At 49.3% G+C, this 27,417-nt stretch overlaps 1 protein-coding gene across 1 annotated transcript; it reads left to right on the top strand.

Annotated features, from left to right (window-relative positions):
- Positions 1 to 324: 324 nt before the first annotated feature.
- Positions 325 to 27,205, top strand: Odad1 (outer dynein arm docking complex subunit 1). Its single transcript, XM_076839351.1, has 14 exons — positions 325 to 394; positions 1,550 to 1,649; positions 1,808 to 1,997; positions 14,804 to 14,926; positions 15,207 to 15,320; positions 18,725 to 18,792; positions 21,143 to 21,324; positions 21,441 to 21,575; positions 22,198 to 22,280; positions 22,530 to 22,698; positions 25,861 to 26,024; positions 26,103 to 26,200; positions 26,477 to 26,555; positions 26,654 to 27,205. The coding sequence occupies exons 1-14, from the start codon at positions 325 to 327 to the stop codon at positions 27,203 to 27,205; spliced, it is 2,127 nt and encodes a 708-aa protein (XP_076695466.1).
- Positions 27,206 to 27,417: the final 212 nt, after the last annotated feature.

Genomic DNA, 27,417 nt, shown 5'->3' on the forward strand with positions numbered 1-27,417 from the left:
CCATGCAGCTCTGTCCTCGGAGATACGGAGAGCTCACGGGACCTGTCCCCTTGCGCTAGTGAGCCCCGGCACGCAAGTCCAAGAATGTGAGAGATGGGGAGGTCAGGAGTGGTGTGGGGTCCCAGCCTGAGAGATATACCCATCCGGTCCCTGGGAGGAACCGAGACTCAGAGAAAGGTCAGAGCGGTTCTAGTGTCTTCCTCTTCCAAATCCCAGTCCCTAGCAATTCGCCCCCCGCCACCCCCCACCTCCTGGCACTTGACTGCCTGCTTTCTGAAGGATGTGGTGTTAATTCCGACAGGAGCCCCGCCTTCTTTGGCCAAGATGCCTTTGGAACTCTCTGCAAAGAGCAACCGCTCCGAGGATGGAAGCGAGTCCTTCCTGGAGGGAATGAGTAATTCATACATTCTTTCTTTTTCCCACTCATCCTTTTCCTGTCCTTAGCTTCTCCAAGCTCCAGGTCCCGGGTCGAGCTCCAGGAGCGCCCTCTAGTGGGAAAACAGGCATGCTTGCGAGTGGAAGTAGCGCCCCGCAGATGGGGGGTGGGCAGGCCAGAGAAGCGGGGAGCGCCAGGAAGATTGGCAGCTGCAGAAATTTGAGTGAGGCCCAGAACATCTCCCAAGGATTGCTCAGGGGAGAAGGCAGGGAAGGGCGTTTCTGCAGAGAGCTCTAACAACGGGGTGCCCCAAGAAGGATTTCTCTTCTCTAGTAGGAGAGTTCTTTGTCGTTAGGAATATCCTGCGCATTGCAGAATACCAAAAGCCACCTCTGGCTTCTATTCATGAGATGTCAGTAGCATACCCAGCCCAAGTTGTAGCAATAAAAAAATGTCTCCAGATATTGTCAAATATCTATGGGGACAGAAGTGCTCCTGGTGGAGAAGCATTGGGTCTTGGGAGGTGGGGAGGTGGTGGAAAAGACTGGAGAGATGGGCAGAGTCAGGTCATATGGGACCTCGAGTGCCAGACCGAGGAGCTGGGACTTTGTCGGTACATACTGTGCCTTGGGAGGCCCTTGAGCATGGGAGGGCCAGGGTCTACTCTGGGTGTTAAAAGACCCTGAGGACTGTAAATGGAGGTTGTGAAGGAGACCGATCATGATTCAAGCAGGAAGGGATGAAGTGGAGCCTAAGGGAGCAGCGGACAGCGTGAGGCGGCAGGAGAATGGGGCGGAGGGCTACTGTGGTCCCTGCTGGAAGGGAGGATGGAGCCCGAGTTTTTCCAAGTCCCATGTAGGGTGCCTCAGGTTCCAGAGGTCCAAGAGGTGTTCTAGGAGCGCCCTCTAGTGGGAAAACATATAAGTGCCCAAACTTCAGGTGGAGTGGGTTCAGGGGAAAGAAGGAGTATGGCTTGGGTACAGGGAGTGTGAATGGACCTGGAAGCCGGAGGGTACAGGAACTGAGATGTAGTCCTAGTAGAGTTTTGGCGGCTGAGTCTGCAGTTCATTTGCAGTTTGTGAGACCCCAGAGAGACCACGATTCCAGGTCCTGGGGAGAAGGGGTCTGCTGGCTCAGGTCCCTGTTGAGTCCCTTGCCTGGTCCCACCCTCAGTGGATTGGGAGCTGAGCAGGTTGCAGCGACAGTGCAAGGTGATGGAAGGGGAAAGGCGGACCTACAGCAAGGAAGTCCACCAGCGCATCAACAAGCAACTGTGAGCTGAGAGCCTGGGCCCCGGTCTGGGGAGAGGGTATAAAAAGGGCTGGGTCTAAACTTCTGGTCTGAGCCGGGAGGACTGGAGCTCAGGATTGCCTTAGAGAGGCTGAGCTTTGCCCCCTCGCTGGCCTCTCCTCCACCTCCCTGCCTGGGCAGCGAGGAGATCCAGCGACTGGAGCAGGTGCGGGCCAAGCTCCAGGTGCAGATCAGCGTTGCCCAGAGCCAAGTCAAGAGGCTGCGGGACAATGAGCGGCTGGAGAACATGGACCACCTGCTTAAGTGCAAGGCGCGGGCTCAGGCCAAGGTGGAGGAGCTGCAGGAGCAGATGAAGGCCCTGGACAAGCAGGTGGGTGCTGAGGGCAGGCTCTGTGGATCCTACTCAGGGCACAGTTGTAACCTCCTGAACCTTAGCTTCCTCATCTGAAAAATGGGGCCTTCAAAAGCATCCACCCGATGGAGTTTTGGTCATTGGGAATATGGGGGTTTGGTGCTTTGCACAATCCTAGATATTCAAGGTGGGGGGAGGGGCTGGTGCTGTTCACTGGGACAGGCTCTCCTGAGCCAGCAGACCTGCATGGGAATCCCAGTTCTGCCCCATCAGGGCTGTGTGGCCATGGAAAGTCTCCACCTCTCGGGGCCCCAGTTTTTTCATTTGCAAAAATAGGATGATAGAATTCAGTAGAATTTAGACAAGTCCTTGCTACCTGTCCTCCCAAACACTGTGATTTTTCTAGGCTACCATCCTTTCAAGTTTTTAAGACCATGACTCATTGTGATACAGTTTGTACGCACCCAGATGCATGCAGATAAAAACACACACATACATATCTGAAACGGAAGTGTCACCAAGGAATATTTACTTTATTCTACAAGGGATTCATTCTGGTATTTCTCACCTACTTTTGATTAAAGAGCACTGTTTGTCTAGAAGAAATGTTTTCTTGCACATCATTGACTCACAAAAGGGAGTTTGAAAGTTGCTCCTGTGTGGTGGTCTGTATTAGTTTCTTATTGCTGCTGTAACAATGACCACAGAACATGGCAGCCCTGGACATCTGAAGTCTGAAGGGGTCTTACTGGTCTAAAAGCAGGGTGTTGTCAGGGCTGCAATTTCTGCGGGCTTCAGGGTTAATCTGTTTCCATACTTTTTAAAGCTCCTGGAGTCCACTGTATCCTTTGGTTGGTGACCCCTTCCTCCTCCTTCAAAGCTGGCAGTGGCGGGTTGAGTCTTTTCTGGGCTGTGTCACCCCCAGCTCTGCTTTTCTTAACCACTCTCTTTCTCTGACTCTCATGCCTCCCCTTTTCATGTTTTTGGATCCTCTGATCAAATTGCTCCACCCAGATTAGCTACTTGTCCTTGCAAACCACGTGATTTTTCTAGGCTGATTTCCCCATGTCCAGATCCTCAACTTTATCACATCCACAAAGTCCTTTTGGCTGTTGAAGGTAACATCGTATTCACAGGTTACAGGAATTAGGACATGGATGCCTTCAGTGACCCTGACTGTGTCTATCACATGGTTCATGGTTTGATTCCATTTGAATTTCAGTTGGTCTGTTTGGACACCCCTTGATACCACTGACTGCCTTTTGGAAGCTGAATTCTGGTTTTCACTTTAGGCTTGTTTTGTGAAGTTCAGTGGCTCAGTGGGTGTGTCTGCTTCAGTTGCTTTCTTTAGTCTTCCATGAAAACTCAGCAGAGTCAGATCCAAGCAGGATGATCTGCTTATTTTGATCCCATGGATTCTTTTTTTTTTTTTTTTTAATATTTATTTATTTATTTATTTATTTTTAGTTCTTGGCAGACACAACATCTTTGTTGGTATGTGGTGCTTAGGATCGAACCCGGGCCGCACGCATGCCAGGCGAGCACGCTACCGCTTGAGCCACATCCCCAGCCCCCCCATGGATTCTTTTGCCTTAAGAAACTTGATTATGGAGAACTGCAGGTCAGATAGGGCTTAGTGTCCCACAGTAGAGAACTGGCCAGTCACACACAAGGTCAAGAAAGGATGTAAAAGTAGCCAGAAAACAACTTTTTCAGAGGAACCATAGCTAGACCTATAGCTGATTCCTTCCTTCTTTCCTTCTTTCCTTGGTACGGGGGAATGAACCCACATCCCCAGCCCCTTTTGTTCTTTATTTTGAGAAAGAATCTTGCTAAGTTCCTTAGGGTCTTCCATAATGCTGAGGCTGGGCTTGACCTTGTGATCCTCCTGCTTCAGCCTCCTGACTTGCTGGGATTACAGGCATTTACTACCATGCTCAGCTAGACAGCTGATCCCTAAACAGTGGCAGGAAACAGTGAGTTCAGTCCTCAGCAACACACACACATAAAAAAAAAAAAAAAAAAGATAAAGAAAGATTATAATTTTACCGCCAAAGGAGAAAAGTGTCAACTTAAACTACTACACAGTGAAAATATCATCAACAAGTGAATAGAGGAGCTTTCCTGACAAAGAAAAATGTAAAATTAGTCTCCAGTTAGATTTTTTTAAAAATGGACACAATACCTTTATTTTATTTGTTTTTAGTTTTAAGTGGTGCTGGGGATCGAACCCAGTGACTCACGCATGCCAGGCAAGTGCTCTACCATTGAGCCACAACCCCCGCCTCTCCAGTTAGATTTTTTACGAGTGGAGATTCTCAGAATTTCTCAAACTATGTGTTGAAGGGCCAATTGAAAAAGATTTTATTTTTATTTTTATTTTTTATTTATTTATTTTATTGGTTATTCAAAACATTACAAAGATTGCAGAATCACATCGGTTACACATCCACATTTTTACATAATGCCATAATAGTAACTGTTGTATTCTGCTACCTTTCCTATCCTCTACTATCCCCCCTCCCCTCCCCTCCCATCTTCTCTCTCTACCCATCTACTGTAATTCATTTCTCTTCTTATTTTTTCCCATTCCCCTCACAACCTCTTATATGTAATTTTGTATAACAATGAGGGTCTCCTTCCATTTCCATGCAATTTCCCTTTTCTCTCCCTTTCCCTCCCACCTCATGACTCTGTTTAATGTTAATCTTTTCCTCCTGCTCTTCCTCCCTGCTCTGTTCTTAGTTGCTCTCGTTATATCAAAGAAGACATTTGGCATTTATTTTTTAGGGATTGGCTAGCTTCACTTAGCATAATCTGCTCTAATGCCATCCATTTCCCTGCAAATTCCATGATTTTGTCATTTCTTAGTGCTGCGTAGTACTCCATTGTGTATAAATGCCATATTTTTTTTATCCATTCATCTATTGAGGGGCATCGGGGTTGGTTCCACAGTCTAGCTATTGTGAATTGTGCTGCTATGAACATCGATGTGGCAGTATCCTTGTAGTACGCTCTTTTAAGGTCTTAAGGGAATAGTCTGAGAAGGGCAATAGCTGGGTCAAATGGTGGTTCCATTCCCAGCTTTCCCAGGAATCTCCATACTGCTTTCCATATTGGCCGCACCAATTTGCAGTCCCACCAACAATGTACAAGAGTACGCTTTTCCCCACATACTCGCCAGCACTTGTTGTTGTTTGACTTCATAATGGCTGCCAATCTTACTGGAGTGAGATGGTATCCTAGGGTGGTTTTGATTTGCATTTCTCTGACTGCTAGAGATGGTGAGCATTTTTTAATGTACTTGTTGATTGATTGTATGTCCTCCTCTGAGAAGTGTCTGTTCAGGTCTTTGGCCCATTTGTTGATTGGGTTATTTGTTTTCTTATTGCTTAATTTTTTGAGTTCTTTGTATACTCTGGATATTAGGGCTCTATCTGGAGTGTGAGGAGTAAAAATTTGTTCCCATGATGTAGGCTCCCTGTTTACCTCTCTTATTGTTTCTCTTGCTGAGAAAAAACTTTTTAGTTTAAGTAAGTCCCATTTGTTGATTCTTGTTATTAACTCTTGTGCTATGGGTGTCCTATTAAGGAATTTGGAGCCCGACCCCACAATATATAGATCGGAACCAACTTTTTCTTCTATCAGACGCATAGTCTCTGATTTGATATCAAGGTCCTTGATCCATTTTGAGTTAACTTTTGTGCATGGTGAGAGGAGGGGATTCAGTTTCATTTTGTTGCATATGGATTTCCAGTTTTCCCAGCACCATTTGTTGAAGATGCTATCCTTCCTCCATTGCATGCTTTTAGCCCCTTTATCGAATATAAGATAATTGTAATTTTGTGGATTGGTTTCTGTGTCCTCTATTCTATACCATTGGTCCACCAGCCTGTTTTGGTACCAGTACCAAGCTGTTTTTGTTACTATTGCTCTGTAGTACAGTTTGAAATCTGGTATTGCTACACCTCCTGATTCACACTTCCTGCTTAGAATTGCTTTTGCTATTCTGGGTCTTTTATTTTTCCATATGAATTTCATGATTGCTTTATCTATTTCCACAAGAAATGCCGTAGGGATTTTGATTGGCATTGCATTGAACCTATAGAGAACTTTTGGTAATATCGCCATTTTGATGATGTTAGTTCTGCCTATCCATGAACAGGGTATATTTTTCCATCTTCTAAGATCTTCTTCTATTTCTCTCTTTAGGGTTCTGTAGTTTTCATTGTATAAATCTTTTACCTCTTTTGTTAGGTTGATTCCCAAGTATTTTATTTTTTTTGAGGATATTGTGAATGGAGTGGTTTTCCTCATTTCCAGTTCAGAAGATTTGTCGCTGATATACAGGAATGCCTTTGATTTATGCGTGTTGATTTTATATCCTGCCACTTTGCTGAATTCATTTATTAGCTCTAGTAGTTTCTTTGTAGACCCTTTTGTGTCTTCTAGGTATAGGATCATATCATCCGCAAATAGTGATAATTTAAGTTCTTCTTTTCCTATCTTAATGCCTTTAATTTCTTTTGTCTGTCTAATTGCTCTGGCTGAAAAAGTTTTTAATTTATTACTGACTGTTACTTTTATAAGGCTTGTGTCTGCTCAGTTTGCCATGTGAATTCAGCAACACTGTTTCTTGAGGGGGCCGGGTACTGAGGATTGACTCAGGGTACTGGACCAACGAGCCCCTTCCCAGCCCTATTTGTATTTTATAAGAGACAGGGTCTCACTGAGCTGCTTAGAGCCTTGCTGTTGCTGAGCCCGGCTTTGAACTCACGATCCTCCTGTCTCAGCCCCCAAGCCTCTGGGATTATAGGTGTGTGCCACACGCCCAGCGAGCATCAGCACTGTTTGTGAGGCTTACTCTCATTTTCTAAACTTACCACATTTGAGACTGGTCCTTGTACCAATTCATGGCACCAGTCTATGCAGACAAAACATTTTGTGATCAAATTCAACAGACATTGAAGGTTGAAAATATTAAGCAAGGACTCTGGCCATGGCTCAGTAGTGGCAGGGCGTTTGCCCAGCATTTGTGAGGTAGTGGGTTCAATCCCCAGTGCTAGAAAAAAATGCAATAAAACTCTTAAGCAAACTAGGAAAAAAACATCGAAAACATCTACAACAGATATCATATTTGACAGTAACACATGGAAAAATAAGAAGAGATTAGTAGATTTGAGATTAGTAGCAATACCAGGCTGTCAGGTGGCACCAGTTGTGTTGAACATTGCACTCTAGAGAGGTTCTATCCAGTATAGAAGAAGAAAGAAAGAAAAGAAGAAGAAAAAAAAAGCAAGGAAAAGAAAATGGAGGGCTGGAGATGTGGCTCCAGTGGTAGCACGCTCGCCTGGCATGCGTGTGGCCCGGGTTCGATCCTCAGCACCACATACAAAAAACAAAGACGTTTGTGTCTGCCAAAAACTAAAAAAATAAATATTAAAATCCTCTCTCTCTTCTCTCTCCCGCCCCCCTCTCTCTCTTAAAAAAAAAAAGCTGCCTCCTTTAAAAAAAATGGATAAAAAGATTGAGGAGAAAGACATAAAGCTGTCATTATTTATAGATGACATATTTATGTACATAGAAGATCCCAAGAATCTAGGGCTAACTTGTAATTAATGAGGTCTTTTAACAATGGGCTGGATATAAAGTTATTGATATGCAAAGGCAATTGTAATTCCCTGTATCAGCAATAACTATTAGAAAATAAAATAAGGCCAGATGTGGTGGTACACACCTTTGATCCCAGTGACTCTGGAGGCTGAGGCAGGAGAATCACAAGTTTGAGGTCAGCCTCAGCAATTTAGGGAGGCCCTCACCAACTTAGGGAAACCCTTCTACCACGCGGCCAGCGCAATGGTTTCATTAATGAGGTTCTTGGCATAAAAGTTAGCTAGCGAGATCGAAATAAACACACAGACTCAGTTACCTTTTTCTATGACCAGGTCCGAGACGGCTCCCCTCTCTGGTTCCCTCCTCTAACCGCCCGGCAGGGCAGCAAGGATTACTCAGGGCTAGCAGGAGAGAGAGAGAGAGAGCACGCCAGGGAGTAGCCTTTTATTGGGGAGCAAGAAATTCAGGGGATAATTCCATCCAATGAAGGTTGAAGGGGGAGCCGCACTCCAAGGTCAGGGTCAGTGATTGGGCCTCCGGGGTCAGTGGTCAGTTACACCCCCACACGGACAGGTTCTCTCATCAGGAGAGGGCCGGGAAAGCTCCGACACAGCCAGAGCGCCTCAGACCCTAACCGGGAGTCACCCAGTCACGTGTGAGAATGGCTTCCGACAAGGGAAACCCTCTCTCAAAATAAAAATTAAAAAGGGCTGGAGATGTGGTTTAATGATGATGCACCCCTGAGTTCAATCCCTAGTACCAAAAAAAAAAAAAAAAAAAAAGACATTTATAATAGTCAAAAGAAGTTCTTAGGAAGACATCTAATAAAAGTGTGCAAGACCTCTATGGACTAAATTGTGAAATTGTATTGAAGGATATTAGAGAAACATTTAATAAATGTAGAGGTATACCACATTCATGGATTGAAAGAGTGTGTTGTAAAATGTTAGTTCTTGCAAATTGATTTATAGATGTAATATGATCCCAATCAAAAAGATGATGGTGATAGTGGTTTGCAGTGCTGCAATCAAACCCAGGCCTAATGCCTGCTGAGCAAGTGCTCACTCAGTTACCCCCCAGCCTCATTGTTATTCTTTACCGGTGTGATTGACAAGCAGATTCTGAAGTTTACATGGAAGTGCAAAGGACAAGATAACTAAGGTTTACTTAGAAGAAGAGGAGGAATGTGGGAGGATTCGCCCCATCAGTTATCAAAATTGATTGTAAAGCTCTAGTAACTAGCTAATCCAACGGATCAATGAGACAAAATAGAGGTCCCTGAAAGAAGCCCGCCAGTGGCGCACTGTAATCCCAGTGACTCAGGAGGCTGAGGCAGGAGTTTAAGTTCAAGGACAGCCACAGCAATTTAGTGAGACCTTGTCTCAAAATCAAAAATAAAAAGGCTGGGGATGTGGCTCAGTGGCAAAGAGCCACTGGGTTCAATACCCACTCCCCGGCCAGAGGTCCCTGAAAGAGAGCTGTGCGTATGTGAACGTTTGATCTATAACTTTAGAGAAATAGAACTCCAATAATGGTGCTGAAAAATTGAATATCCATATTATGAGATGAAATCAGACCCTGACCTCACATTTTCCAAAATTAATTCCAGATGATCAGAGAGATATAATTGTGTGAGGGTGGGAAAGATTTCTTAAAAGAAGTGACAGAAACCTCTACTTCTAAAGGGAAAGATGGATACATTCCATGACATTAAAATGGATAAATTCTGTTTATCCAGAGAAACCATAAAGAGCAGGCCCAGGAAGTCCGGGGGTAGGAGCGGTTATCTGCAGCTCACAGCTAACCAAGGACTAGCACCAAGGACCTGTGAGGGACTTCTTCATGTCATTAAAGAATCAATGCAGTTACAAAAATAGTCAAAGCTGACACATCACAAAATAAGAAACGTGGATGCTCAGTAAACATGAGGATCATAAGTAATCAGAGGAAGCTCGTTAAGACCACACTGAGGCATCCTGAAACACACCAGGCCTTCAATCACTAACATCTGAATAAAAGCATCATTTTGGGGTGAAGGAGCAGTGGGGACACTTGCTAATCAGTGGGGATATAAGTTGTCACAACCCTCCCCCGTTATCTATGAAATTTGAGGATGGACTCTGACCCAGGGCCATCCTCTTGGCCTGATCACCAGGAGGGGCTTGGGCTCAGCCTGGCGTTCACGTCACGGGGCCTGGAGGGGTGGAGGACGGGAGGCAGTGCGTCCTGCGGGGCCTCAGGCTGGCAGGAGGAGCATGGCCGGTTGGTGATGCTGTGTGGTGGCTGGGTGTTGTCAAGTGGCAGGTGGACACAGAACCTTTATCCTACTTATTTTTATGAGGTGCTGAGAATTGAACCCAGTGCCTCACACATGCTAGGCAAGTGCTCTGCCACTGAGCCACATCCCCAGCCCCCTGGGTGTCATTTTTTATACTAAACATCATTACCTGGGGACCCAGCTAGCCTTAGCCCCATCTGACTCCATGGGAGCAGTGTTGGGAGAGAGTCAACCAGTCATTCGCCCACAGAAAAGGGATTCAGATCTGTTGTTGACCTTCCTCCTCATCACCCATAATCACCCATAAATTCCACATCTGAGTCCTGTAGCCAGCCTGTGACCATCAGCCTTTAGATGAGTAAAGAAATGTATACAACCATGAAAAATGAATGGATTTTAATTAGGGACAGTAACATGGATGAATGAATGTAAATAACAATTGAATGAAGGAAGTAAGACATCAAACATACATGCAGCATTATTTCATCTTACATACAATTCAGAAACAGGCCACACTGCCCTTGAACAAAAGTGATACACTAGGAAGGAAATGAATTTCACTGAACCCATTGCCCCAGAAGTGGAGCATCTGTAAAAACTAAAATACAGTATATGATACATAATTATATAAATATGTAAATATAACGATCATGAGGACTTTAGTGTTCTAATACCTAAGCTCTGGAGTATGGGAAGTTCCCACCTATTTGAATGCTCCTGTGTGGATTTTGTTGCAGTATCTGCAGAATCGAGGACTTGGGACTTAACGATCGAGGCAGCGTGGTGAGCAGGGTGATGCCTCTAGGGGACAGGGCTCTCACACTCTGCTCTCTGAGGACACACAGGGTGCAACCATGGGAAAGGAGTTTGGCAGTTTTTTTTTTTTTTTTTTTTAAATCATAAGATTCAGGGGTTCCACTCCTCGGTATTTGCCCAAGAGAAAAGGAAGCCCATGTCCACGCAAGAAATTGTACGTGAATATTGATAATGACTCAACTTGATTTGTAAACTCCCAAACTGAATTTTGGAAACAACCTAAATGTCTATGGGGGGTGAAAGGACAAACACATTGTGGGACCTGCAAAAAGTGGAATCGCGCTCACCAGGGGCAAAGAATGCACTGTGGACCCCACAACAAGGTGGGGATTTCAGAGCCATCACCCTGAGTGGGAAAAGCCAGACCCTGTCCTTCTAAAAGAGTATGCACTATATGGTTGCATTAAAATAAATGGAAATGGTGCAGAAAACAGGGGTGACAGCTCGGGGCAGGGGCTGTGGAGAGAGTGGGGAGAACTGTGAGAGGGTGGGGAGGCCTGGGGGTAGTGGATATAGTCACTATCTTGATTATGTCAAAACTCATCCAGTTGTACACCTTACATCTTTTTTCCCCCATTTAGTACTCAGAATTGAACTCGGGGGCTCTTTACTACTGAGATACATTCCCAGCCCACCCCCACCCTTTTTAAAATCTTCAGGCAGGGTCTAGCTCAGTTTCCTAGGCCCCCTCCCAAATTTGCTGAGGCTGGCTTTGAACTTGGGGTCGCACAGTCTCAGCCTTCCGAGCCACTGGGATTACAGGTGTGGGCACTGTATCCAGCTTGTATACCTCAGATCTGGGCAGTTACACTATATGTCAGCTACACCTCCATAAAACTGTTAAAAAATTCCTACCTCCCACTGTATAAAAACCTCAATTCTAGTTGGATTAAGGATATAAATGTGAAATATGAATATTTTTAAAAATTGTAAGAGTTTTTTTTTTTCCTAATGTTGGGGAGAATTTCCTGAGCTGGTGGGTCCTAAGCTCTGTTGATTCCTGGAGCCCTTAATTTCTTAGAAATTTTTTTTAAACTTTTTTTTTTTTTTTTTTTTTTTTTTTTGAGAGAGAGAGAGAGAGAGAGAGAGAGAGAATTTTAATATTTATTTTTTAGTTTTCGGCGGACACAACATCTTTGTTTGTACGTGGTGCTGAGGATGGAACCCAGGCCGCATGCATGCCAGGCGACAGCGCTACCACTTGAGCCACGCCCCCAGCCCCTTGTAATTTTTTTAGCCCCCAGAGAAATCCCTACCGGCCAGAGGTGTGCTGGGAAGCAGCCTTTAGGGTAAAAAGCACCTTAACTTGTAGCATTTGTTAATTTTCACGAGGTTAACCTCCCATCTTGGCTGTGATGAATATACTGACACCTTTGCATATCCCCTTCCTTGAGGGGATTGTGGTACCTTGGCCTCTGTCTCTTGTTCTGCCTCCTGGCTCAAGATGGACTGGTTTGGTCCAACATGTGCCCTTTGTTATTGTCATATAATGTCCTCACCAGAGGCCCAGAGCAATGGGGCCACCAGATCTTGGAATAGAATCTCTAGAAGTGTGAGCTAAACAAAGCTTTTTTTCTTAAGTTAATTTTCCCAGGCATTTCATTGTAGTAATGGAAAGTTGACTAATATGGTCTGTAGCAGCAGAACACTAATACAGGGGGCAGTTTTATATGACCAACATTTAACAACTGGCTCACAGAATTCCTGAAAAGGTACTACTCAGCTCTCCAAGTGGTCTCAGGTGATCCCATAGTGCACTGCTGACAGTTGTATTTATTAACTAGTTTAAAATAATCTTATAAATGTTTGTGTTCTGACACGTTAGAAACCTTTTTATGTAAACCATTTGTAAGAACAATATACATAAATTTTAAAAATCTGTATTTCATTCTTGGGCTGGGAATATGGCTCAGTGGTAGAGCACTTGCCTTGAAGGCACATGCAAGGATCTGGGCTCGATTCCCAGCCCCCCGCCCCCCGAAAAAAGTCAGGATCCTTACCAGCTGGATGGTGTACAGGCCCTGAACGGCCTTTCCAACTCTTTTTTTTTTTTTTTTTTTTTTTTAAAGAGAGAGTGAGAGAGGGGAGAGAGAGAGAGAGAAATTTTTTTTAATATTTATTTTTTAGTTATCGGTGGACACATCTTTGTTTGTACGTGGTGCTGAGAATCGAACCCGGGCCGCACGCATGCCAGGCAACCGCGTTACCACTTGAGCCACATCCCCAGCCCCCCTTTCCAACTCTTGAAGTCAGATTGAGCATGGTTGCCTTCATTCTCAGGTGATTTTGTGGAACTCTGTATTGTTCCTGTACCATGCGTTACTTGCTTTTTTTCTTATCAGACCATGACAGTCACACAGACATCATACATGTGTGGGACTCGGTTTCAGTTCCCAATCCCCCACTTTTCCTTCCCGTCCTCCCCCCACCCCTGGTCTAGACTTCCTTTCACTTGTCTACTTATTAGTTTTTGGTTGTTTCTTTTCACTTATACGCAAGGTGAAGTTCCCTGTGGGGTATCTATTTATGCTCGTAACATTGGTTTCTAAGAATTTGTTCCTCGTTTCCTCCCCTGTCCTGCCCTCCATGCTGCCTCCACACTGATCTTCTTGCATCTTCACGTCTTCCGCCTTCCCTCCTCTCCTTGGTATACTCTAGTTGCTACTTATGAGAGGAAGCGTCTCACCTTTGAGTCTCTGGGTCTGGCTTGTTTCCCGTGGCGCGATGGTCTCCATTTCCACCATTCACCAGCAAATGCCACAGCCTCCTCTCCTTCACAGCCGAGCAGAGCCCCAGTGTGTGCACCACAGTTTCTCAATCGCTCATCTGTTGATGGACTTTTTTTTTTTTTTTTTTTAATGGAACATTGAAAGAAGTTTTTAGTAGAAAATTTAGTTGGGGATAGTTGTGGATTCACAGCAGCTGCAAGAACTAAGGCAGAGATGTCCCATACCCTTTGCTCAGTTCCCCCAAGGGTAAAACTTCGGGGTTTTAATTATTTATTTATTTATTTTATCACACCAGCTGTTGAAACCCTGGGTCACACAGGTGTGACGTCCCTGTAAGGAGAGTGGCCCCAGCTGGTGCTGAGCCTGTGCACTTGCCTGGGCCAGTGGTGCGGTGGGGTCTGATCGATGCCTTCCTCAAGCAGCTGAGCACCCCTGGGGGAGTCGGGAGGCGGCTGCGGTGCTCTGAGGTGTCCCGTGCAGGCCCAGGTTGCTGGTGGTGGCAGGCTTCCTGTCCCCCGTGTTGGGGACTCTGACAGCAGACAGGGGTTGTCTCATGCACTGGAGTCCAGAAGTCCAGGCTCGACGTGTTGGCGGAGCTGGTTCCCCGGCGGTGAGGGCAAGTGTCCCCGCCTCTCCTCTCCACTGGCACCTGTGGGTTCAGTGGCTTGTGGATGCGTCCCTCAGCGTCGTCCTCATATGATGCCCTTCCTGGGCGCTCATCCATGTTCACATGTCCCCTTTCCATAAAGACCAGTGGGTGGGGTTGGCCCCCACCTAAGGACCTTGATTTAACTTGTTGATCTGTGTAAAGTTCCTGCCTCCAAATACGGTCACACCCTTAGCTCCTGGGGGTTGGGACTTTGGTTGAGTTTTTGACACAATCAACCCATAACAGCACAGGTCAGGAGACAGTGTTGAGCAAGTCACTGGTGTGGGCTGCACGGAGGCGTCACCCTCCCCTGGAGAGACACAGACAAAGATCTCGCCCCAGTGAGGCCTCCTTCAGAGCCCAGTGAGCTAAGCAAAGACAGCACAGAAGGGAGGCAGCTGGGTGGGAGCTGGCTCTAGGCACAAACTGACCCACTGGGTCTCGTGTCATCAGGCTCCTGTTGTCACCTCTGGGATTCCTCTTCACTCTGTTTGGCAGCTCAGCTTCCACCTCGGTGCCCCCCGGGCCAGGCTGGGGTCAGCCCCAGCCGTCGTCCACAGCTGGGCCATGGGGCTGGCAGGGGGGTGGGTCATGGTTGGATATGGAGCCCCAGAACCACAGGAGGGTTAGGAACTGTGGGAGGTGGGAGGGACAGTGGATGTTGGCCGTGCTGTCACTCTTTTTCTCCTGGCCATTCAAGGTCTCCCAGGCAACGAACAGACACCATCCTGTCTTCCAGATCGCTGAGTGGGAGACCCGCATCTTCACCCAGGGCAAGAGTGCCAGGGCTCCGGGCTTCATCCAGAAAGAGAAGGCCAAGGTCCAGCGAAGGATCAAGATCCTGGAAGACCAGTTGAACAGGGTGAGGGCGGTGTCTCTGCTCTCCAGACCCCAACTCTGGGGTGGGGAAGCACTGCACATAGGAGTGGGGTTCCGAAAATGGCAAAGGGAGCAGTATCAGGAGGAAGGACCCCAGAGGGTCGGAGGATCCCAAGTTAGGGAGACCGAAGAGCCCTGCAAGTGGGGCAGTACACTCTTAGGGTCCCCAGAGGGGACAGGCTGGTTTCTGTGCCCCCTCCTTGGCTGGGTCTGGAGGAGGGAGGCAGGCCAGGCCTCACAGACTACTGCTCCCCCCACCCCAGGTCACCTGTCACTTTGACATCCAGCTGGTGCGGAATGCGGCCCTGCGGGAGGAACTGGACCTGCTGCGCATTGAAAGGCGCCGCCATCTGAACGTGGACCGCAAGATGAAGAAGGTCAGTGCGGAGCTCCAGTGGCAATCGGTTAGGGCGTGGTACCGATAAGAAGGTCAGTGACGGGGGCGGCCCTGGCCTGGTCCTGCCGGCCCCTCGCTCCTCCCCTCTGCACCAGCGCTCCTGCCATGCTTGGAATAGCTCAGAGCCACAGGTTTGCTATAGTCCCAGGGATGGGGACCTGGCACCTGCAGGTCAGTCAGTGACACTTCAGAGTCCTTTGAAGAATCTGCCCACCTTCGTCCCCTTCCTCCCTTATTCCTTTCACTTTTACTTTGAAATAACTTTGATCTTACAGAAAAGATGCAAGAATCGTACAAAGCACTCCTTCACCAGGATGATGAGCCGGCCCCTGCTCACTGTCCGCTGGGAGGGGTTTAGTGTCACGGATGTCCTTCAGTTAGACAGTATGTCGCAGGCATTGTGTTCCTCAGTACTTCAGTGTGCATTTCCTAAGAACAGCCATTTTTATAAACAAACAGCGTGCGGTTATCCAAGCTAGGAACTTTGACATTGCTCGAATCCTAACGGGTCCACGTTGCAAGACTGCTCCGCATCGTCCTTTGTAGCTAATTTGATTTTCCGGCTCCAGGCTCCGGTCCAGGATCCCAGGTTGCATTTGATTGTCCTGGCTCCGGTCACGGTTCCTTTGGAATGCTGCCTTTGCTCTCCTGTCTCCACGACCTTGGCATTTTGGAAGCATCCAGGCCAGCCGTGTTGTGCGTGTCCCTCTCTAGGAGCTCGTCTGGCCTTTCTTCATGTTCTGATCCTGAGGCTGCTCAGTGCCCGCGAGGTCCTGAGCTGGGCCTTCCAGCAGGAGGCCTCCGCTCCCTGTTGGCCCCTGACGAGTGGGGTCGCCTTTGACCCTTGGGTTCCCTGGTGGGCTTCTCTTTGTAACACCACAAGGGTCTCAGGGAGATTCTTGTCTTTGAAACCTCCTGCCTCCCGCACTCGGTCATTGGCCTGGTCAGCCCCCTTCCTAATTTGCCTGCATCCTGAGGGCCGCGGCTGCAGAGGAGCTTTCTACTTCTCCATGTCTTTTACTGTCCCCCGAGTGTTGGTGTTATCAGTGGCATTCTGACTTTGCCTTTCTAGTGGTGATAGCCCATGGTATCATCATTGATTTTGATGCTCGGATACTCCCAGATTTGGTGACTCGTGCCCTTTCAAGTTGGCTCTGTGACCTTTGGGCAAGCCCCACCACTTTTTTTTTTTTTCAGTAAAAATGACCTTGTACTTCTTCTGCCCTAACCTTGGAGTTCACCATCCTCCTAGGAGTCCTGTTCTTTCCTAGTGGGGAGCAGGTATTGAGAATCCAGGAATCAGACACGGAGCCCTCACTGCTATGGATCGTTACACTTTGAAGCCCTTCCTCTGGAGACAGCCAGGAATTTCTGTTGACACCTTGAATTCCAATTCAGCATCACTGGTGTTTGACTGGATGTGCCCTCTTCATCTCGCTTCTCCACGGTGGCAATCCTGGCTCCCAACAGCAACAATCTTATTGATTTATTACTTGTCAGCTCAATCACGTGTATACTCAAAAGAGTTTCAGAATTGCTACAGCTGTGCTACTCCCTGCCCCAATATAATGAGTAGGGGTCAAGGTTGGCTTCTAGTTTGTTTTCTCCTCAGCATTTATGTATCTATTCAGATCATTGTGTTCAGAAGGTTTTTGGGATAGTTCTATTTTTTTGGTCGTCTGTATTATTATTATTATTAGTGTTGGGGTTTGAACCCAGGGCCTTGTGCATGCAAGGAAAGCACTCTACCAACTGAGCCATATCCCCAGCCTGTGATTATGTTCTTCATGTGTGATACAGTGAGGTTCATGACTTCTGTTTACATTCAGGGTTAGTTTCCTTTTCTCTCTCTGTTGATTTCTTTTATGAACAAGTAAAACATTAACAAATCTCCCAAATAAAAAATATTCCACTTAGGAGGCCGAGACAGGAGGATCGCAAGTTCAAAGCTAGCCTCAGAAACTTTGTGAGGCTCTAAGCAACTTAGTTAGAGCCTGTCTCAAATTTAAAAATAAATAAATAAATGAATAAATAAATAAATAAACAAACAAATAAATAAATAAAGGCTGGGATGTGGCTTAGTGGCAAAGCGCCCTCTTCTAAAAGGTATCCCAAGGAAAAATCATTGCCTTCCCATCTCTTCTACCTGGTTCCCACCCAGCTCCTGTAAGTCACACATTTATTAGTTCTCTATCCTAACGTAGGTTGTTGTGTATGCCCACCTGTTTATGTATCTGTGTATCTATACATGTTATATGTATGTGTATGTATATCAAATTTCTTGCCTTCCTTTTTTTTGTACCAAGGATTGAACCCAGGAGCCTTAACCACTGAGCCACATCCCTAGACCCTTTTTGTATTTTATTTAGAGAAAGGATCTTGCTAAGTTGCTGAGGCTGGCTTTGAATTCGTGATCCTCCTGCCTCAGCCTCCTAAGCCACTGAGATTACAGGCATGTGCCACTGCACCTGTCTCTTTCTTCCTTTTGAAAGAGTAATTTTTACCCATAACACTGTAGAAATATCTGTGGAACTAGAAAATAGAAAATAGAAGTGTGGTCACAGGGTATATTAATTCATTTTCTGTTGCTATGACAAATACCTGAGGCTTCATACTTTATTATAAAGAAAAGAGGTTTATTCAGTTCACAGTTTTGAAGGCTGAAAGTCTACATGGCACAGTGTTGGCTCTTGTAAGGCCCCCTTGACTGTGTCACGTCATGGTAGATGGCATCATGATGGAGCATGGGCAAGAGGGAGACATTATATGATGAGACAGAAGACCAAGAGACAGGGAAGGAGCCAGATTTGCTCTCAAAAGAATGCACTCAGGGTCCTTCTGAGGGCAGCACCTCCAGTGACCTAATCACCTAGCACTAGGTTCCGCTTCTTAAAGGTGACCCCATCTCCCATGACCTGATGCTGGGAGCAGGCTTTCCCCAGGTGGACCTCTGTGTGTGTGGGGGGGGACCTGCATCCCCGCTGCAGCACAGTGATAGGGTCCGCCCACTACTCTGAGGAACAGTCCTGGTTAGGGTTTTCCCTGGAGAGCGGCTCTGAGCCACCTCTGCCCCTCATCCATTCCATGTTCCTCTGTCCCACACTTCTTCTTTTTAATTTTTTTTTTGTAGTTGCAGATGAACACAATGCCTTTGTTTATTTGTTTATTTATGTGGTGCTACGGGTCGAACCCAGTGCCTCTCAGGTGCCAGGCAAGTGCTCTGCCGCTGAGCCCCCGCCCAGCCCTGTCCCATATTTCTTTAGGGCCCTTTCGCGGGCAGCTGCTCTCGAGGAGGCTCCCGTCGCAGCTTGGGCATTTCTCTGCTTGCGGGGCGGTGCGACGGGGTTGGAAGAAGCAGCGCTCATTTCCTGCTCCTCTCCGCAGGAGATCCACCACCTGCGGCACATGGTCAGCTCGCTCATCATCTCCTCCACCTCCGCCTACACCGTCAGGTGGGCCCGGGCTCGCGGCTGGGGCGGGGCGGGTGCGGCTTAGACTCACAAGGCAAGGGCGGGAGGGCTCGCGGGAGGGCTCGCGGGAGGGCTCTAGACTCCAGAACGACCGAGCCAGCTCCCCAGGGACGTGTCTCTTTGCCTCTCCGCCTCTCGGGCACGTGGTTAGAATGAGGGTTCAGGTCACCCTGTCGTTAATGCTTCCAGCTCCTAGGTGGAGAGAGTTCAGGTGACGCACGTAGCTGGGGGCCTGGGACTCGCGGAGGCACCCAGCAGCGAGGCTCATCAGTGCTGGTTGAAAGGGACGTAGTTCTCCCAGTGGAGCCCTGGAAGCTGGGTGCTGGCTTCCTTCCTCTGCGGGGGCCCCAGGCTGCACCTCTCCCGCTCCCTGGCACTTCTCCCGCTCCCTGGCCACCTCTCCCGCTCCCCGGGCACCTCTCCCAGCTCCCCGGGCACCTCTCCCGCTCCCCGGGCACCTCTCCCAGCTCCCCGGACACCTCTCCCGCTCCCTGCTTGCCGTCTTACCTTCTCCTCTGCATCTGCTGTCCACCCTCTGACTTCTGCTTCCTGGGGGCGCCTGACACCACCGGGTCCCTTGAAGACCAGGTCTGCCTCGTGGTTTCTGTGATTTCTTCCCTTCCTCTTCCTTTCTTTGTAATGCACATAACAAGATTCACCGTCTCCAAGTGTGCAGCCCACGGCATCTAGAATGCCCCAGTGTTGTACCCACTTCTCCTCTCCAACGCATTGGGTCACCCCAAAGGAAACTCCTGCTCACTCTCCTGCCCCTGGTGCCCTCCAGGCTCCCTCTGTCTCTGGGCCTGGCCTGTTCTGCCATTTCATATAAGTGGAATCGGGCAGCCTGGGACCTTTCCTGTTGGGCTTTTCCCTCAGGGTGAAGCTTCTGAGGCTCAGCCACTGTGGTTTCTCAGCTTTGTCTTGCCCTGACCCTTCAGGGCCTGACCATACCTAGTTGGTGGCTTCTGTTCCCTTGCAGCTGGACTTCTTCATAGCCTGGTCCTGCCATGGCCCCGGTCTTTCTCACTGTACACCCTTCTAGCTTTGGCTTCCTGTTCTCTCATTCTTAGCATTTCCTAATTCAAATTCTGAGGGAGGGAATCTGATTGTCGTGTTTCATACTTTCTGCCCAGTCCTTGTGGCCCATCCGTGCATTGCCAGAAACAAGCCTGTGCCACTCTCCTCCAGCCTCCTGAAGTGGGCACCTGCCTGGGCGCAGCACAGGGCAGTTTCAGCAGGGGCAGGTGTCATCGCCCACACTTTCTGTCATACCAGCTTGTGTCCAGTGCTTCCTTGCTGGATGACCTGGGCAGGTCCCTGTCCCTCTCTGAGCCTGTTTCCTTCACTGTGACATGATTGTCATGATGGGTTCTGCTTCCCCGAGCTACTGTTGTACGGCAGACCCCTGAAGGTCCTAGCTGCCTGGAAGCTGGGTTTCTTTCCCCTGTCCCTGGACTCCATGGAGTCCCAGGAATAGAAAGATCTGCAAGTCCTGACTGCGAGGCTGGAGCTGTCACTGGGGACCAGGTTGTCGGGAGGCTGCCCACCCATGAGGCCTGGCCATAACTAGCCTTGAAGGAATCGAATTCCAGCAAGAAGCTGGGATCTGGGTGGAGGAACCAAGACTGGCCAGGGTATGGAGATGGGAACTAGAGTGGCAATGGGCAGAGAGCCTCAGGAACTGGCCCTCGTTATGTCCTACCCCCTGACCCTGTGACCTTGCAGTAGGCTAGGTGTGGTGAACTTACAGTTGGTCACACCAGGTCAAAAGCAGAAAAGCTGCGTTCAGAGGAGCAAGGCAGGGGATGTGCATGAGAGAGGCTTCTAGGGAGTCCCCGATATCCTAATGGGGTGACACCTCCTCCCTGGGTTTACCAGGCCCTGAGCTGTACAAGCCTCTAAATTTCCAACAACACAATCTCACAGCTGTGGTACAGTCACCTTATCACCTGGGCCCACGTTTGGGCATCCTGGTATCATCTCTCACTGGCCCTCATCACCACCTTTGTTCTTGTTCCAGGGTCACAGGGGCATTTGGCCTCCCAGATGCCCTGTGTACAGTAGCAGTGCCTGTCAGTGGGCGATGCTGTCAGTCCTCACAAGGTCCTGGCTGCCCCATAGCCCTATCTTGATCTGGCTCCCGGAGCCTAGAAAGCTCTATGCTCTTTGTGGTTACAGGGTGACTGCTCTGTCCCAGGCCGACCTGGCCCCATCCCAGTGACCCCAGCTAACTTCCCCCGATCCCTACACCCCCAGCTGACAGTGCTTATACCAGGACCCCAGACCTCTATCCAATCCTGACCTCCTGGTCCTTGCTGATCTCCCCCCACAGGGAGGAGGCAAAGACCAAAATGGGCGTGCTTCGGGAGCGCACGGAGAAGGAGGTGGCCCAGAACGACACGGAGGTGCAGATCTTGCAGCGGCAGATATCCCACTTGGACCAGCTGCACCGTTTCCTCAAGCTCAAGAACAACGACCGCGGGGATCTCACCGCGGAGAGGCGTGAGCAGCGGGGTGACGCCTACCTGGAAGGCCTGGTTGCCACTCCAGGGCGGGCTTTGGGTGTCGGTGGAAGCGGGTGCCCTGGGCTCCGGGCACCTGGTGCCACCTCGCAGTTGTGGCTTCCTCAGCTGGGGAGGCGGCGGAAGGACTCCGAAAGAGCTCCCAGGAGAAGCTCGTGATGCGCTATGAGGACACCATGAGTAAACTGTCCCAGCTGACCGGCGAGAGCAACCCGGATCTGTTGGTACAGAAGTACCTGGACAGTGAGTGGCGCTGGGCAGAGGGAGGGGGCTCTTGGCCCAGCACCCCCACATCCTGCGTGCACCATCCTGGGTCAGCGCTGGGCATCTCTGGGCCTGGGGACTTTCACTGGCGCAGGAACAAGGAACCAGACCTGGGACGCGTGGCCTCTGTCCATTTGCTGGGACTATGGCCTGTCTCTGTCCCCCTTTGCTGTCCCCATCCCGTTGTTCTCCACCCCCGACCCTGCAGTGTTTCCCACCGGCCTGGGGGTCTGTACCCTTCCCTCGGGGTTCCGTCCACTCCGTGTCCCTCGTTTCTCTCCCGTCCCTGCTGCTGTTTCTCAGATCTGTCTCCTCTTTTCTCACACCTCCCCTTTCTCTGAGCCCCTGCATCTCTCCCACTCTGTGCCTCCTTGAGACTTTCTCTCTTTCGCGGACTTTCACTCTGATTAGCTCTGGATTTCTGTGTCACTCTGCTGATACCTTTTCTTTCTACTGGTCTCTACTTTTGTCTGTGTGTGGTCTTGTTTTCAATTTTATTTTATTTTTCTGTGTGGTCTTTCTGAATATTTCTTTCTCTGCTCTTCTGTGATCTCTGTTTTTCTGTCTCTCTCTCTCTGCACCCCACCTTAATTTCCCCCAGTTGAGGAACGCAACTTCGCGGAGTTTAACTTCATCAATGAGCAGAACTGGGAACTGCAGCATCTTCTAGAAGAGATCAAAGAGGTGGGTGAGCTCTCCGGCGCCTTCTCCCCTCCCCCTCCTCCCCCATCCTCTTCCTCCTCCTCTCCCTTCCTCCCCCCCCTCCTCCCCCTCCTCCCCCTTCCTCCCCCCCTCCTCCCCCTCCTCCCCCTTCCTCCTCCCCCTCCTCCCCTCCCCCTCCCTCTCCCTCCTCCCTCTTCCCCCTTCTCTGGTCCCTGAACTTTCCTCCCCTGCTCCTGAAGCCCCGCCCAGTGTCCAGTCCTTGCCCCGCAGATGCAGGAGGCCTTGGTGAACGAGCGCGCCAGCGGGAGCACCAAGCAGGAGCAGGAGGCGCAGCGGCAGGCCGCCTTGCAGCAGCACCTGGATAAGGCTCGCTCTGAGTCGGATCAACTCGAGGCCCGCTTGAAGGACTTTCGAAGTCAGGTGGAAACGCTCAAGGCCGGTGAGCGCCTGTGGCAGCCCCTCCTGCAGCCCCAGCTTCTTGATCTGGAGGGGTGCAGTGAGCCGGCAGGGGGTCCAGTTGGGCTGGCCCCTTGGAGGTATACCGTGACTGCTTTGTGCACTTGCTTATCAGTCTAGACCACATCCGTCTCTGTTCATCGAGGGCATCAGCCATCCAGTATTCCTGGATGAATACGTTCACACTGATTGGTCTGGCCCTCTGTCCACCAATGCCTGGGGGGTGGTGGTGTTGTTGAGTCACAGGGCAGGTAGGTACTGAGATTTATTAGAAAATCCAAGCGAGGGCACCAGAGTGTTCCAGATGCCCTGCGCCCTGGCTGGCCCCTCTTACCGTCAGAGGTTGTGATGTTAGCCCTTTGAATGTGCCTGCAGTACTACCTCTATTAATTTAATTTGAGTTTGTCTGATGACTAATAATTTAGGGCACCCTGTTTAATCCTGTGCATTTAAAAACAAATTAGGGTGTTTGTCTTGCTAAAACTGAGTTGCATGAGTTCACTGCATGTTCTGAATAGTAGTCTTTTTTTCCTCCACATTTTGTATAGCTGCATTATAGTTGTATAGAATGGTGGGGTTGATTGTTACATATTAGTACATGCACACCAAATAACAATATAATTTGGCTAATGTCCATCCCAGAATATCTCTTCACCACTCCCTGGCCCTTCCTTCTATTCTCATCTCCCTTTGATTTTTACATTATCATCGCTATCCCTCACCTTTCTTTTCCTTCTTCCTCTCTACCTTCCACATATGAGAGAAGACATATGACCCTTGACCTTCTGAGTTTGTCTTATTTCGCTTAACATAATGGTCTCAATTTCCATCTGCAAATGATATAATTTCATTTTTCTTAATCGCTTATATATACTACATTTTCTTTCTTTTTATTTTGAGACAAGGTCTCAAAATAAAAAGGGCCCCACTAAGTTACTGGGCTGGCTTTGAACTTGTGATCCTCCTGCCTCAGCTTCCTGAGTCTCTGGGATTATAGGTGTGTGCCACCACGCCTAGCTATTCCACACTTTGTTTATCCATTCATCTGTTGATGGACACCTAGGCTGGTTCCATAGTTTGGCTATTGTGAAATGTGCTGTTATAAACTTGGGAATGCATGTATTGCTATAGTTAAGATGACTTTAATTCTTTAGAATAAATACTGAGGAGTGTTCTAGCTGGGTCATATGGTGGTTCCATGCCTAGTCTTTTGAGGAACCTCCATACTGATTTCCGTAGCAGTTGTACTAATTTACAATCCTACCAATAGTGGAAAAGTGTTTCTTTTTCATGTTTTCTTCCATATAGCTGACCTTTTCATTTTCTTGTGATAAACCTAAATTTATTTTTTAGTTTTGACAGTATCTAATTTACCAACTTTTCTTTTTGTTGTTAGTGACTCTGTGGCCTTCCCTAGAAATCTTGGCTTGCTCTAAGGTGACAAAGGCACTCTCCTCTGTTTTCTGCTGGAACTTTATTGTTTTTAGCTCCCATATTGCAAATTAATCTGTTTGTATTGTATGAGGCAGGAGCCTAGAGTTTCTTTTGCTAAAATCACCCCTCCAGGGTGTCCTCCCTTCCATCTTATTTTTGGGGAAGGAGCCATTCAGAGCACTCAGGAGCCAGGCCACCCTGGCTAGGAACCACTGCCACCATTTGTAAGTCTCGGAGTGGTTCCTCTTTCTGAGCCACTCTGGAAATGGGGGTGCAGTTGTCAGATGTGATGGTGATGGGCACTACAGCAGGAGAGGAGCAGAGGGCCGTGGTGAGGCGGTGGGTGTGCAGTGGAACTCAATCATGTCGCCTTTTCTTGGAATTTACAAACACACACACATACACTCAGGCATTTTATACATTTTTGGTTGGTCATTTTTACGTAAATGACATGTTCCTCCATTTAGAAGTGTGCTATTTTGCTTTTTTCAATTCACCAATATCTTGGTGCCATTTCAGTAATCAAAATATATTAACATAGAGTGATGTGGTAATATGATAAAAACAGAATGGAATAGTAGTGCTATCTCATTCTTGGTCTTGGTGAGTTTCATTCTGTAATATTATGAGATTTATTCTCCTGCTGGGGCTGCCATAGCAAAATACCACAAATGGGATGGCTTAAACACAGAAGTGTGTTGTCTGACAGTCGGAGGCAGAAGCTGGAAATCGAATTCTCTGCAGGATGGGTTCTCCCTGAGGGCTGGGGAGGAAGGATCTGTTCTAGGCATCTGTCCTCGGCTTGTAGATGGCTCTGCTCTCTGGGTCCCATCTCTGCATTTCCCTTTTATTTTATAAGGACTCCAGTCATGTTGGGCGGGGGCCACTATACTCCCTTCTGACCTCATCTTATCATGCGTTCATCTTCAATGACCCTATTTCCAAATAAAGTCATATTCTGAGGCGTTGGGGAGTTAGGACTCCAACACGTGCATTTTTCGGGGGCACCATTCAACCCTTAACATTATGGCTGTCCCAGAGTTATCCACTTAGGTCACTTCCAATTGTTTGCTGCTATCAATAATGCCATGAGACCCCTCTTATGAAGTTAAACACAACTGAAATAGAGGCATGTTATATATATATTTAAAGAACATGCAGGAATGCCATGAAACTGTATAAAACAGCAAGCAGGGAACTGATGGGCCAGGGTCCGGGAGGATGTGTTTTTTTGTGAGAGATCCGGGGACTGCGGGAGGATAGGATGCAGGTTTCTGTCGAGGCCCCGGTGCCCTCTTATTCATGAGCAATGGCTGGTTAATAACTCAGCACAAGTGGGCCATGACCTGTCTAGTGGGTCCAGGGAAGACTGAATGCAACTGGGGCTGAGGTTAGAAAAACACAACGGCAGCTGCCCCGAGGCTGCTGGGTACCCTCCAGCCCTGGGAGGGCCCAGGGAGAGGGTCTTGGAGCCCGGGAGGCTGGGGATGCTGGGTTTGTTTCTGGCTAAGGTGTCAGACAGAGGCAAGGCCCATGTTAGCTCTGTCCTCTTGAGCCCTCAGGTGGGGCTACTGAGCTGAGCTGAGCCCCTTTCAATCTTTGAGCCTGGACTACTATCTCCACAGAATGCACAGCAGGGACCTGAGCAGGGAGAGGGCTAGTGTCCAGTGGGCTGTGCTGGATCAATGACAGTAGCCCCCCCCCCCCCCAGATATCCAGCTGCTCTTCACCAAGGCTAACTGTGACAGCAGCGTCATCGACGACCTCCTTGGTGTCAAGACCCACATGCGGGATCGGGACATGAGCCTCTTCCTGAGCCTCATTGAGAAGCGACTGGTGTACCTTTTGACAGTGCAGGCCTTTCTAGAAGTCCAGGTGGGCCAGGGCAGGGACGGGCCCTGGGGGCTGACCTGTGGCCAGGCCTGAGCTGAGCCCTGGCTCTCGCATTCTCAGAACCAAGCCCCCTTGACGGACACTGCCCTCCTGCTGCTGGGCCAGAGCTATGAGGATCCTCCCAAGAAGATGGCCCCTCTGCAGCCACCTGACAGCATGTGAGCCGGGCTGGGGCGGGGCAGGCTTTGGTGGGGCTAGGGAACAAGTGGGCTGGGGTCTGGGACTAGGTGGTGGGCCTGGCTCTGGGAGGATGGAGGACGATGCAGGGGCTGAGAGAGCCAGGAGTTGGGACTCCAGGGGACTGTGTGAGAGGAGACATTGCAAAGGGGAGAGGGCTGGCCTGAGAACAGCTGAGGGCCTCTGGTAAAGGCAGGAGGTGGCATTGGCTTTTTGTGGGCATGAGTCTAGACTTTTCTGCCTTCCCCCAACCCTAGAGAGGATCCCCCCGGTTTTGTGGCCAAAGACGACCATCCCATGAGCAGGGAGGAGCTGCTGAGCCAAGTGATGCAGGCGGTGAGCGGGCTGGCGGCTGCAGGTGGTGGCCGGGGCTGGCAGTGCTGTGGGGAGGGCCTCGGCTGTTCTCTGGGGCCCTGATTGTCCTCCCGGCCCAGGTGGAGGTCCAGGAGCTGGCCCAGGAGCAGCGCCAGAAGGAGCTGGCGGAAGCAGTGGGGAAGATAGACAGCACCCCGGCCGGGGCCTTCTCAAGCACCAGAGTGGCCAGTGCGGGACCCTCCCTGGGGGCCACCAGCAGGATCCCTGGGATTCCTGGGTCCATCCTGAGCCACAGAGCCAGCAAGGATCAGGGCACAGGCTCCATCAGCCGTGTCACTTTTGGCATCCCCAGCTCCAGTGTAGGCCAGCTGTCCAGGGGTCACCACTCCAGTACGGGCCAGACCACCTTTGGCCCCATGAGCGCCAGTGGGGTCCCAGGTTCCAGTAAGACCTCGAGCGCCGGCCGTGTGACCTTCAGACCCATTAGTTCGGGCAGCAACCTGATGTCCACTGGCTATGTGGATTCCAGCAGAGGCCAGGAGAGCTCTGCAGGTGGCATGGCGAGCAGAGGCGTAGGGTCAGAATCAAGCGGGGGCCCCAGCTCCAGCAGAGGGGCTCCCTCCAGCACCAGGCCTGCCTCCTCCAGCAGCAAGGACTCCCGCTGCTTCTAGGGCGTCTAGCCCAGCCCTGCCCTGCCCTGCGCCTTGCCTCCCTCTTTGCCCTGGGAGTCTCCATCTCAGCGTGGGCCTGTCTCTCTGCCCCTCCATCTCTTTTCTCCTGCCCATCGTGGCTCAGCCCTAAGCGCTCATTTCCCCCACTCCTGCCTCCTCTCCCTCTCCCGCTCACTCCTCCTCTCCTGGCACCTCACATCCTCATCTTCACA

The sequence above is a fragment of the Callospermophilus lateralis genome, chromosome 18 (genome assembly GCF_048772815.1).
Source record: "Callospermophilus lateralis isolate mCalLat2 chromosome 18, mCalLat2.hap1, whole genome shotgun sequence".
Classification (NCBI taxonomy): Eukaryota; Metazoa; Chordata; class Mammalia; order Rodentia; family Sciuridae; genus Callospermophilus; species Callospermophilus lateralis.

Excerpts from the sequence above, each read along its gene's own strand:
- Odad1 (XM_076839351.1), top strand. The coding sequence starts at position 325 with ATGCCTTTGGAACTCTCTGCAAAGAGCAACCGCTCCGAGGATGGAAGC. Across the intron at positions 1,650-1,807 it reads CAGCGCATCAACAAGCAACT|CGAGGAGATCCAGCGACTGG; the intron begins GTGAGCTGAGAG and ends CTGCCTGGGCAG. Across the intron at positions 26,025-26,102 it reads AGGCCTTTCTAGAAGTCCAG|AACCAAGCCCCCTTGACGGA; the intron begins GTGGGCCAGGGC and ends TCGCATTCTCAG.